This window comes from Sinocyclocheilus rhinocerous, unplaced genomic scaffold (genome assembly GCF_001515625.1).
Source record: "Sinocyclocheilus rhinocerous isolate Xijiao unplaced genomic scaffold, SAMN03320098_v1.1 scaffold77, whole genome shotgun sequence".
In the NCBI taxonomy this organism is placed as follows: Eukaryota; Metazoa; Chordata; class Actinopteri; order Cypriniformes; family Cyprinidae; genus Sinocyclocheilus; species Sinocyclocheilus rhinocerous.
In genome coordinates this window covers 770,758-784,071 of record NW_015635045.1, presented here as the reverse complement: position 1 = coordinate 784,071, position 13,314 = coordinate 770,758, and the positions used below count along the sequence as shown (strand labels likewise).

At 38.1% G+C, this 13,314-nt stretch overlaps 1 protein-coding gene across 1 annotated transcript; it reads right to left on the bottom strand.

The window, feature by feature from the left end:
• Nucleotides 1-1,987: 1,987 nt before the first annotated feature.
• On the bottom strand, nt 1,988-5,562 carry LOC107746369 (NF-kappa-B inhibitor alpha-like). The gene is made up of 6 exons (XM_016560541.1): nt 4,615-5,562; nt 4,401-4,518; nt 3,718-3,922; nt 3,525-3,613; nt 2,793-3,038; nt 1,988-2,712 (listed from the first exon to the last, which is right to left on the bottom strand). Exons 1-6 carry the CDS (start codon nt 5,085-5,087, stop codon nt 2,668-2,670), a joined length of 1,176 nt encoding a protein of 391 aa, XP_016416027.1. The 5' UTR covers nt 5,088-5,562; the 3' UTR covers nt 1,988-2,667.
• Between the last annotated feature and the right edge of the window lie 7,752 nt (nt 5,563-13,314).

Below are 13,314 nucleotides of genomic sequence, written 5' to 3'. Positions count from 1 at the left end.
CCTCACAGCCTTGATTTAATTTCATATCAACCATTAAATATAGTGCTAGAAATGAGAATCATCATTTAAATAGAATGGAAATGGGTGTTAAAATGGGACATTTTTTTAACCATTTTTGTGAGATTCCAAAAAAAAAAAAAGTGGCAGTAAATATGTTTAAATATAACAAAGCAGGCTAATCCAGTCAAGACAATCTCTTTAAATTATCTTTTTTTTATGATGTCATGTCAAAACCTAATACACATTCTGCAATCTTTGGGTTTAGATAAGACAGAAGATGCAGCTACATCATGAGAAAAGTGTGTATTTGTGTGATTATGAGCATGTAAATAAAATAAGCCTTCTTGTCATTATTGTTTATTGTTCATTTGAATGGTTTCTAAGAGCTTTTCAGTCATTTCACCCATCACCAAGTAAACAGAAATATGTACAGATAAGAGGAACGATCTGTCACTCTTGTTTCTTTTTACATGGATTAGAAACATTCAAATGCAAATCCAGCTTCCCCTTCAAATAACTGTACCTCTTAACTTTTAAGACATGGCTACACTTGTTTTATTAATCCCTAAATGTTGCTCCTTCCTCTCTCTTTCTTGTCTTACATCTACCCCAAGCTGTTACTGTGGCTTCATTTCCTTAAGCATAAGGTCAAACCAAAGATAAATTCTCAACGGATGAACCATGAACCTTGTCATTTAAAACAGGACAATCTTACTCTGCTCAACAGTACAGTCAACTCACAGAGGACAAGTACAAGTAGATCAGGAGCCCTGACTTCCAAAGTAGTCTCAATATTACAACAGAGGGAACCAATCATCATCATCACAGAAAAAAAAATATTCTTGTTCACCCCAACAAACTGAACATTTGAAATGGGCCTATAAATAAGTGATTGTAAATGTCCACAACCATAATGCCCCCACATGAGTGAATAGAGATCAATCTCCACTTTCATAACAATTCAAAACAAAAATGTCAGACAGAACCAGTTAAATCAGATCTGTTTTCTATTATAATTTACATATCATTTTATATTATATTTAAAAAAAAAAAATGTATGTTTTGAAAGTATTTTATGTTTTAGTATAATTTGGAATGTTTGTTAGATGCTTCACAGTTCAAATAATATGCTGGTGTGACCGTAAGCGGTTTGTTGAGTCTGAAGTATGAGTGTCCCTAAATCAAAAATGTACCTCTAATTCTATTTCTTTGCATCCAATTCAATGGTTTGAGTTGCCATTCGTATTGTAGTATTCTGTGCTGTCTGTAATTTCATCCATTTTTTGAGTCCACGTTCTAAACACTTTTTATCTCTGTCTGACCGACTGTATATCCACCTGTCTATCATATTCACCCCAAGACCCATTATAGGAAAAGAAAAACATCTACTGTAAACGCAAAAAAAAAACATTGAGGTCACCATGAAACCGGTGACACACCACTCAATAAACAGCCAATAGTTGGTGTGTAGCAGTAATAGTAAGTCAACAAGTTTATTAAAAACCATTCAACTTTTCTTCAGCTAAATCTGGCTAATAATTTAATTTTAAAAAAAGAAAGAAAGCCACTATTGTGGAAATAATTAATCTATTGAGTCTGAAGTATGAGTGTCCCTAAATCAAAAATGTACCTCTAATTCTATTTCTTTGCATCCAATTCAATGGTTTGAGTTGCCATTCGTATTGTAGTATTCTGTGCTGTCTGTAATTTCATCCATTTTTTGAGTCCGCGTTCTAAACACTTTTTATCTCTGTCTGACCGACTGTATATCCACCTGTCTATCATATTCACCCCAAGACCCATTATAGGAAAAGAAAAACATCTACTGTAAACGCAAAAAAAAAACATTGAGGTCACCATGAAACCGGTGACACACCACTCAATAAACAGCCAATAGTTGGTGTGTAGCAGTAATAGTAAGTCAACAAGTTTATTAAAAACCATTCAGCTTTTCTTCAGCTAAATCTGGCTAATAATTTAATTAAAAAAAAAGAAAGAAAGCCACTATTGTGGAAATAATTAATCTATTCACTAGTGGAAATCACAATGTACATTGTTTGTTATCTTCTAGGGAATTTGGTTCTTAAAGAGATAATTCACCCAAAATTAAGATCATTTACTCACCCTTGTCATTCGAAAACTAAATGACTTTGTTTCTTCTGTGGAAGAAATTTTACCTAAAGGTATGATATATTGCCTAAACAACATTGGACTCCACTAATTTGAATGTGTGCACATAAAACACTTTTTTTCACACTTTTTAAGACATGTTCTTTTTATTCCTCAGAAGAAAAAGTCATACAGCCTTGAACCACCATTAGGGTAAGATAGCATATTCATCTTTAGGTGAACTATCACTATATTATAACATAAATGAGATGAGCCAATGAGAGGTTTTACTAAATGAAAAGCTGCCTCCATTGTTATAGCTTTAAAAGGCTTTGCGTGATGTCAGGCTTAAATAACTTAGATCCTCCACGAGTAACAGAATCTAGCTACACACTCCCATCAGCCTGAACCAAAACCAGCATACTGACATCATACTGTACCTTAAAACAAAATACACACAGACACACACAATAGCCTCCACCAAATACAATCAGACACCACAGTCGTTCAGCTTGAGTTCAAAGGGTCTAATGGCAGAGTAGTGTCCATGTTTTGCAGCTACAGCACTCGCTGTCCATTTATGAGGACATCATCAAACTCCTCCTGTGACAGAGAAATGATAAGTACAGAAGCAGGCCATTAAGCATTCTTTTAGTCAATGTGTGTGTGGATTTGGCTCTAACCTCCTCACTCTCTGGACTCACACGGTACTCCTCCTCTTCTTCATCGTCCTGTGTGTATGTGGCCCCATGGGTACCAAGTAGGGCCTGCACCTCTTTGTTGGGTCGGTAAAGGGCACAATAGAATGGGGTGTGGCCTGCATATGAGCGCTGATTCACCAATGCGCCAGTGCTCAATAATAACTCCACTACCTCTGACCTCTGACTTTCCACCGCCCAGTGCAATGGAGACCGACCTGACCCCAAATCCTACAAAAGAGTTAGTGATTAAAAAAAAATCAGTAAGAAATTTTGAACACTCAAATTAATTATAATACAACTCCAGAGGAACCCTATGTTCTTTCATAAAAATATGGTTGTATATTTAAATTGGAGAGGTTTTTTTTAGTGTCATTGAGGTATTATTATATTTTTTTTATTAACATTTTGAATCTGTTTTTATTCTTAGATTTTGTTTTTAATTTTAGTTAAAATTTTAGTAATTTATTCTTTTGTCGTTTTTTATGTGTATCTTTTTTTTTTTTTTACTTTAAGTTATTTGAGTACATCAATTTAAGCTCAATTAAAATGAGAAATGTTGCCTTGGCAACTAGATTAAATAAAGTATGTTTTTAATACTTTAATTCAATTAATGTTTTTTTCAAAGTAACAAAAACGTTTTTACTGGTTTTCATTTTAGTTTCAGTTTTAGTTAGCTGCTATAACCCTTATTTAAATCAAAAGCTAACTTCTCACCCGTTGATTTACATCTGCTCCTGCCTCCAACAGCATTTTGATGATCTCACAATTGCCCCTATGTACAGCCAGGTGCAGTGCACTCACACCTTAAAAGAGACAGACGGACAGAGAACGGGACAGGATGCAAAACATAGATATATAAAAAATAATGGCATTATTTATAGTGAAATACATTTGCTTGAGTTTGTACCTGCATAATTGGTGGTGTTCAGGTGCACCGGTGGGGTCCGTGAGCAGGTGGTCAGCTCTCTCACACACTCTGTGCGAAGCTCTCTGACAGCCAGGTGTAAAGGTGTGTTTCCACCCCTCTCTTGGATCTCCGCACTGGCTCCAGTCCACAACAGTGCCCGAACACACTCACTCCGGTCTACGATGACTGCTAAATGTAGAGCGGTCTGAGCAAAGAAGGAGGGAGGGTGGAAAAAGTTAGAGATAGGTTGCCACTAGTGTTGCCACTCAGGGCTTGTTTGTTTAGTCAGCTACAGTTTGCATTTCCAAAGTAGAACTGTGTATTAGGGCTTGCTAGGTCTTGGTTTCTGTTTCCCTATAGCTGTATAGGCATGAGAAAATTTGAGTTGTACATGAAAGAATTTTAATTATTAAAAAAAATATTATTAAAAAAACAATTACAGGAATGCATAAATCCTTTATGATAAACACTGTAATATTCCATAAAAATAAGTATTGTAAAGTTTGCTTTTATGGTGACTTCAACAGCACGATGAAATGTATTGGTTCGTTTAATATGTAATGTTTTATGCAAAAAATAAATCACTGGAAGTAAAGCAATTCTTCTTGATCCACAGGTGCTGGCTTGTTAGAGCAGGTTGTTTATTTTTCTAGAGGGATCTGGCAACACTGTTGTACATTTACCTGACCCAGGTCATTTTGGATGTCCAGGTAAGAAATCCAGGTGTTGTCCACCACAATTTCTTCAAGCAGGCACTGAACAACACCCCACTGCTCATGAATTAGCGCCAAATGAAGTACCCTGAGAGACAAGAGGAAATGTTTACAGCCTAAATCTAATAGCCTTCCAAACTGTTCAAATGTAACTTACAGGTAATAGAAAACTACAAAGACTTACGTGTCACCGTCCTCTGACAGAAAGTTGCGCGTGTTGAAGAGCTCTTCCCTTCGCTGCCGACCCTCAGTGTTTGAAACCGCCAGTCTGTCTGAACCTGCAGGCTCGCCCAGGATCATGGTGCCGATCCCGTCGGAGAGGCACCCCACCATCGCATCCTCATTAATCGAGTCCCCTATGGCAGAGTCGAGCCTCTCTCCGCCGCCAATCGACACACAATCCACGGTACTCCTGTTGTCGGACTCGTCCGACGGAGGGACGTCAGACCGACCAGGTGTCCACATCTGTTCGGCCTCGGTGTACGTGCTGTAGGCAACCTCAAAACCGAGTCCGACCCCGCTTAAGGAGTCTAGCCCGCTGTCACACCAGTCCTCCGGGACAGAGTCCACGGCGCCCCTTTTCTCCATAGCGTAGCTCGGTCCAGGCCGTGCATTCTGTCTCCGGGATTCACCGTGAATTTCTTGCGTCCCCTCCATTTATATATGAATGCGCCGTTTAAATGATGTCAGCTGTAACAAGAGAAACGGCCTTTCCTGACAAACAACTATCTGTTGCGCCGTTTTCGCGTCTATCCAGATGGATTCCGTCTGACGGTTGTTGATGTTTTTAGGGGAACAAGATGAGCTCCTTCTGGACAAATTCCCAAACAACAGCGGCAAGCGCTGTCGCACAAGCCTCAGATTCCCTCCATGTCCGGAGCATTATAAAACTACAAATTGCTCACCTTGTGAGCGGCTTGCTGTTGGCCAGTTTGTGCAGAAAAGGCCGTGTGGCTGCGTAGGTGTTTTCCTGGGGAATTCCCAAAGCCACTCTCGTAACTAGACACCGTGCGGGACTGCGCATGCGTAGGGCTCAGAGCGCGCATGCGTTGCACTCATAATTAATTGTCTGTTACATTAGTTTCATCGGGAATTCCAACGCGTTGCGTTTGTTGGGGGAATTTCAAGTGGCTATTAATTTGAGCTGGCATCAAAAAACAAGGCGTAATCATTTGAATCGTATGTTAATTGTTTGTTTTATATTACATCTTATGCAGCTTCGGTGAGTTAAATTAATAATACCCAGATAACAATAGGAGTTTTGTTTTTGGAAGTGTTATTTTTGTCTGCTACAATTACAGTAGTTAAAAATGTATAAACTATCTATAAACTAGAAATTAGTGTCAAGTGTAAAGAGTGTTGTTGTTACAAGCCACTGCACTAGGATGAGTTGTAACACTAGGCTATAGAAAACATAGAAAACAAGACATATGTGAACCTGGACCACAAAACTCCAGTGGTCCAAAAAATCTCGAATCTGAGGGTGCAAAAAAAAAATCTAAATATTGAGAAAATCGCCTTGATGAAGAACTTAGTAATGCATATTAGTAATAAAAATTAAGTTTTGATATATTTACGGTAGGACATTTACAAAATATATTCATGGAACATGATCTTTACCAATGATTTTTGGCATAAAAGAAAAATCGATCATTTTGACCAATACAAAATATTGTTGGCTATTGCTACAAATATACCTGTGCTACTTATGACTGGTTTTGTGGTCCAGGATCACATATAACAACTTATACATAGACATAGGCCTATAAAAACCTATTTTAATACAAAATTCTAAACATCATATAGGAAACACTGTAAATCAAAACAGCAAATAAAACTAAACAATAATAACTACATTAAATAATACATGATAATATATAACATTAATAGTCAGTATGTGGATGTTAACTAGATACAGAAATACAAGTGTTAAACCCTCTCGGTCTGCACATGATATTTCTGGTTTTGTACGTCGCATAGGCTAGATGAAAAGCTGTGGATATTTATGCCGAATTGAACAAGAAAATCTGCTCATGCAAACAATCAAACTATGTCCAGATGTAAAATTATAGGTTGCTCTCTTTCTCCTGTAGATTTATTTACTTATTTATTTTTGTGCTGTAAATATGGTGTCATTTTAGGAGGATATGGTGGTCATGGTGATTTCACGATTGCAGCTCGTTGCTAACTAATAGTGTTACGATTCACCCCGTATTACAACACTCCTCAGGCCTCCTCTATCTATATTTACTATTGTCATTTCTCTCTACTGGCCCTTTTCATCAAAGTTATGAAATAAAATGCAATCTTACAGGGCAGGAAATTTAGAAAGGATAGTGTGTGGTATTTTAATCATATCCGACACCAGGTGGCAGTGTATATGCTAATTTCATATTTGTGTCGCTATATCCGGTAAACAAAAGAATTAATCCTCACCAGTGGCAGGATGATGTCATTGTTCATGTCTTTTTGTAATCTATTTTGTATTAATTAAGGAACAATCTGCAATAAAATAAAAACTCTGTCACATACTAAATCATAGTACATTTTGGATTTACATTTATATTTTTTATTTTGCAAGAAGCAGGGATAATGTTTAATATGTAAAATTGTGACTCTCAGAAAGTGTGTAGGTCCAGAAACTGCACTAAAAATGGTTAGAGGCAAGGACACTTTTTTTTGCCCTGCATTAACATGTCTTAATCATAAGTGCCACTGTAGATCGAGGGAAGGATGATTCAGAGTGACTATAAAACTAAATGGAGAAAGAGAGTGATGAAAGAAAGAGTCACTGGATATGGTGGAAAGAAACGGTGTTTTGAAGGTGACTGTGTGTGTGGTTAGGTTTTGTTTGCACTGTTAGGAAAAAAAGTCCCCACAGGAATAGGAATATAAAACCTAAAAGCCAGTGGTCTCTGCCATGAAAATAGTGTAATAAACACACTAAATAGTGTTTAATGAAAATGGTTTTTTTTGTTGTTTTTTTTTTAAGTAGAAAGGTTTAAAGCCAGGATTAGGGTTAGATGATATCATTAGCCCAGTATAAAAACAATGAAAACTCCCCAACATGATAGCAAACCAGACATGTGTATGTGCATGGGCATGTAAGAATCCTAAAAGGTGCTGAGCTGAATGGAGCATTACTGGAATTTGAGGGGATTACTGACAGAGTTTAAGTTTGCCTCTCCCTCTCTTTGTCTCTCTCTCTCAGTCTCTGTGTATCTGCATTGCAGTTTTTTCAGCAGGACAGACTCCTTATGCCTCTGATAAGAAACCCACTCCCATACACATCAATCTCCTTCTAGAAGAAAGGGAGTGTGAGACAGAGAGGCACGATAGGCATGTTTTCTCTTTGACTTATAACTTGATCTCCTGCCCATATTCAGACGCCCCTGCGCCTCTCTGTGCTCCACTGCTCTGTCAATTGCTCATTGCCTGGACTGTTTCCTCTCTTTGTACTGTACCGTGAGCTGTGCTTTGCTCTGTTTACTGTGACGTCTTTTGTGCTGTGGTCTGTACTGTGATGGATTTTCACAGCCTCTGTCAAGAGCAATTAGGAAATAAGATTAGCCCTGCACTTAATTTATGCAGCCTTACATAGACCACCTATTGATCTCAGCATGGGGCTATGTGCAATATACTCTTTAAGAGAAGATGTCTTTTTAATTATATAATAATAGGATGTAATTATTATCGAAGAAAATATTTAACTGATATTATATTTCTACAAATTATTCTTCTCTTCTAAATACATGGCATTATGTTAGTCCCCCCTTTGCAGCTATAACAGCTTCCACTCTAGTGGGAAGGATTTCCACAAGATTTTGGAGTGTTTCTGTGGGAATTTTTGCCCATTCATCAAGCATTTGTGAGGTCAGACACTGATGTTGGATAAGAAGGCTTGAGCTAATTATGTGCTGTATGTAATTTGATCAATGTTTATACGTGAATAAATGCGTAAATTAAAATCTGTTTATCATATAAAGAGGCCGATCATGACTTGTAGAAGACTTTTGTGTAACACTTAAGGTGACATTTTCCAACCCTTATGTTATCCTTAGGAAAATGACAGTTAAGGGGCTTTATGCAACACTTAATGAGTTTTAAGGGATACTTAAGAGAAATTCTAAGGGTTTATGACATTTCACCTAAAGAAACCCTTAAGTAACATTTAAGGGATATTTTATGCAACGCCCTTAAGTGTAAGGGAAACTTAAGGGCGATCTTAAGGGAAAATGACACTTAAGGTGCTTTATGCAACCGGGCACTGGCTCGCAATCTCTGTTCCAGCCCATCCCAAAGGTGTTTGATGGGGTTGAGGTCAGGCTTCTGTGTGGGCCAGTCAGGTTCTTTCACGCCGAACTCATCCAACCATGTTTTTATGGACCTTGCTTTGTGCACTAGGGCAAGTCATGCTGGAACAGAAAAGCACCTTCTCCAAACTGTTCCTACAAAGTTGGAAGCATAGCATTGTCCGAAATTTCTTGGTATGCTGAAGCATGAAGACAATTTTCTTCACTGGAACTAGGTGGCCTAGCCCAACTGAGAAACAGCCCCATACCATTCAGCATTATCCTGTACTGTTCAAATTTGCCTAGGATGAGCATGCCGATTATTTAAATGGAGGAGAGGAGCTGTAGGAGAATCCCTCTCTAGGGGTGGGGTTGAGCTTTGATGGGGGGGTGATGGTGAGTGCTGAGCTGCAGACCAGATCTGCTGCCTCTGCACTTTCCTCTGGTCATTCCTCAAGACGCACACACACACACACACACATCGCTTTACACACAGACTATAAGAGGCTCCTAATCTCAGTAACACTCTCGGTAATGTATTAACTCTGAATCTGCACTGCAGAGTGCTGCACTGCGTTATATACAATCAACAGTCCCACACAAAAGAACAATATTTGTAAAATACATCCCAGCCCTGTAACTGGGGAATTGTATCTAGACTGCACAAAAGGACCCCTTGCCTGGAGTGCAGTTTTATGGTGTTTATAAAGAATATTTTAAACTGCTTGGTTTGTTTACAGCATAAAAAGCCTCTGGACTTGAAACGGTGTGCTAGCTTGTGAATGTTTAGTAGAGGAAAACTAGCTCAGCCCACACAGTCAGAGTCCATCTCAGCACTGCAGAGGACACTGAACCAGACTCAAGGAGTCCAGTATAATTAACACCCTTTGTTCAGAATAACAGCAATCGTCGTTTTGTCATCTAGGTGTGTGTATAATCAAATACTCATCATATACCTTGCCGCCCAGTAGAATATTAGTTTGTATAAAAGCAGCATTAACCAGGCTCTATACAGTCTGTGTATCTTCAGTTAGTAGTTGCACATTTAAACGTAGTGTTTTTTTTTTAAAGCTGATATTGATGATGAAGCTCATACTTATTTGAGATAAGGTGAGCTGTATTTGTGTTATGTAACACTGTTCCAGCTGCTATACCTGACTGCTCCTATCCTCTAATTCACAGAGACGCTGCCATCTTGTGCTCTCTCCCTCCGTTTCACCTTTGCTTCGCTTTTTTGTACAGCTGGCACACTCACGTTTTTTTTTTTTGGCAGGGACTTTCCATTGACTTATATTGTTTTGATACCAAGATAATGATATTTTCTGTGCCTAAGGGTGTGTGATATTGTTAAAAAAATATATTTAAAAAAAAATCTGTAATTTTGTCTATAACAATAAGACAGTATTTTTTTCTTGTTAGGGCCCAAGCACAGATGGTGCGAGGACCCTATTGGAATTGTTCAGTTTCTTCTTCTTTTTCTCCAAAATGAACCACATTTTTGAGGGCCTAAAACTAGCTCGAAAACTCATGAATCTTTGCACATGCCACAGAAGTGGCAAAAATTTACATCTGATATGGGTTTCAGAAGTGGGTGTGGCAAAATGGCTCAACAGCTCCACCTATAAAATTTCAATGAAGTGCCCCTCTAGCTATGTTTCACATACATGTACGAAGTTCGGTAGACACATGTAACATACCAATACCTACAAAAAAGTCTGCATATAGGAAACACTGTCATATATCAAGTCTGATATTTCGAATTTTCTCTGCAAGTTTTGTGCCGTTTTTGCCATTTCAGGCGTTGTATTTAAATGAACTCTTCCTGGAGTCTTTCTAGATCAACACCAAATTTGGTCAGTGTAATCTAAAGCTCTTTGTGACATTAAGATCTTTGTGACATTGAGAAGATCTTGAGTTTTCGTTAAAGGGTGTGTCCTTGGCAGCCTGACAAAGTTCGATGTTTCGCCATAGAGAAGGAAGTTTTTGTAACTCAGCCATACAATGTCCAATCTGCACTAGACTTCACATGTTTGGTAACAGTCCTGGCCTGAAGACATCTAAAGGCCAATATACAGTTATAATCATAGCGCCACCTGTTGGCAACAGGATATGTCATGTTTTACACTAACTCAAACATATCATGTTCAATCTGCACCAAACTTCATATGTTTGATCAAAGTCCTGGCTTGAAGACATCACCATGACAATATTCAGTTATAGTCATAGCGCCACCAGCTGGCAGCAGGAAGTTTGGCACATTTAAATGACTTTGATATTATTCCTCCTATATTTACTGCTTTAAATGCATATTGCTCACCGTTCACTGTTTTCCTAAAGCCACCGGGTGGCGGTGAACTCGCGAGTGCCCTTTCAACACTGCTTGCAGCTTTAATTTGTGTGTGTGTGTGTGTTGTATTTTGGCTGATCTGGGCCCGTCGTGCACACCTGACTCTGAAGCTTTTCATATTTTTTGTTTTCTATTCAGTGGTCATGACAGCAGTGACAGAAATTCATTTTTCTGTTAAGGAATGATATTTGCCCCCTTAAACTAATTTCCATTTTTTACCTTTCATAAATTCATAAATGTAATTTTTTTTCTAACCTTATTAAATATGTTGACTTGCATGTCATCAAAACCAAAATGACTTTATTAACATAGACCCCTATTCCCTACGTGTTAACCTCTCAAAAACCCCATTAATTTGTATTTTTTCCCTGTATTTGCATTTGTTAGGAGACAATATGTAATTTTGTCCCCTCCCAATGGAACTTTAATGTGACTTTGAACAGTTGATTAAATTGTTAGAAATGTTATGAAACTAATTTATATATGCTTAATAAACATCTCTGCAAACCAACTGCAGTACTTTCCCATCCCCATAGGTAAAAATCCTAATTTTTATGCTAACCTTCATGTACCCTTCAATCCTGTTCAGAAGCTAAATGAAGAGTAATCGAAAATAAACCAATAACTCTCTGTGACCCGTTGATTATAAAGAAGGTTCTCTGAGTGCAGAGGTGGCCTAATTAAGAATGATAATGAGTAACACACCTCTAGTGTTCACTGGTCCACTTTTCAAAAACTCACCAATCACATCACTGCTCACAGAACTCATGTTAACAACTCTCCCCATTGTTACCTTGCAGTGACCTTGGCAGTCGATCTCTGTTTATGTTTGTTTGCAGTCACACCTGCCAAAAGGGCATCTTGATGGCCTGTCCAAGTGCAGGTTATTCTGCACCATTTATTAAATCAATCTAGCACTGAACACTCTATCCACCTTATTTTTAACCTAAGAGCAGACTTGGTCATTTGTAACTTGAATGTGCAAAGCTTCCCTTATTCGCCATTTCCAGTTATTTTAGCTGTATAAAAACAGTCTTGCACAGAAATAGCTTACTTTCATAATGAAAAAATAAAGTGGGTAGGCCACTGCCTCACATTTGTAGCAATAGAGCTTGAATAGTAAGCTGTATATTCAAGTTTTAAATATCAATGAGAATCGGAAGAATTTAGGGAGAATTTGTGGAATAAAAGAAAAAAAACAGTAAAATAATAATCCCTGTACTGTATGTCAAATCGAATCACAAAACACACACACACACACACACAAAATGCCAAAAATGCAGCTTTCTGTCCTGTGTTGACATGAAGTTTGGGTGGGCCTTATCAAAAGGCTCATTTTTAATAGCAGTTAGGCTCATGGTACACATACTCTTAACTTTTTGATTATATAGATCATTTTGATTTTATGGGGTGTTTATACATGTGGCCTTTTATGTGTGTGTGTTGTTGATGGGTGTATGTGGTAGTCTTCGCCTCAAGATCCATTTCTGAATGTCAGAACATCTTTACTGTCTCTATCTATCATCTCTCTCTAACTTGATCTCTCTCCGCTCTCTCTTTATCATTCACATGAGTCATGCAAGGACCGTAATGTCTGGTTCTGCTGCTCAAGTACAGCTGGGATTAGACTGTAACTTTCCCTCTACTGGTAAATATTTGATGCTGTTTGCTGTTATATGCCTGTCTGAACACACTTTCATCACACTGTGGTTCTTGTTCCAGAGAATAAATCTTTCTGGTGTTTGCATTCTGAGGAAAACACTGTTTTGTGGAAAGGTATGGTGTAATACTTCACACTCAGATTCAGGAAAACCATCTAAAGAGCGCGCTGGCAGACACAGGGAAATTCATGAGAGGTCTAGAATACTTAAAGCACTGAACATGTGAAGCTGAAGAGACAGTGTGTTAAGCGCTCGTGTGTGTATGCATGACTGTACGGTTTTGTCTGGGAGTTAGAGTGCAGCAGATTAGCTGTGAGCACTTAGGTCTGCTTTCCTCCTCTGATGTGATTCTTTCTGATTCCCTTTTCTTCTTTTTTCTTCTTTTTTCTTCCTTCATCTCTCTCTCTCTCTCTATGGTGAATCTCCTCTCCTTAGATCACTTAGAAAGAAATTCTTTTTGATCTTTAACATTTGTTCTTTCAAAGCCATTTTGTATCTAAATGTGAGAAAGACTGCATTCTCTGTGTGTGTGTGTGTGTGTGTGTGTTTGTGTGCACGCGTGTTTTTGTGACAAATGAGGACAT

Excerpts from the sequence above, each read along its gene's own strand:
- LOC107746369 (XM_016560541.1), bottom strand. The coding sequence starts at position 5,087 with ATGGAGGGGACGCAAGAAATTCACGGTGAATCCCGGAGACAGAATGCA. Across the intron at positions 3,923-4,400 it reads TCCAAAATGACCTGGGTCAG|ACCGCTCTACATTTAGCAGT; the intron begins GTAAATGTACAA and ends TTCTTTGCTCAG. Across the intron at positions 2,713-2,792 it reads TGAGTCCAGAGAGTGAGGAG|GAGGAGTTTGATGATGTCCT; the intron begins GTTAGAGCCAAA and ends TCTCTGTCACAG.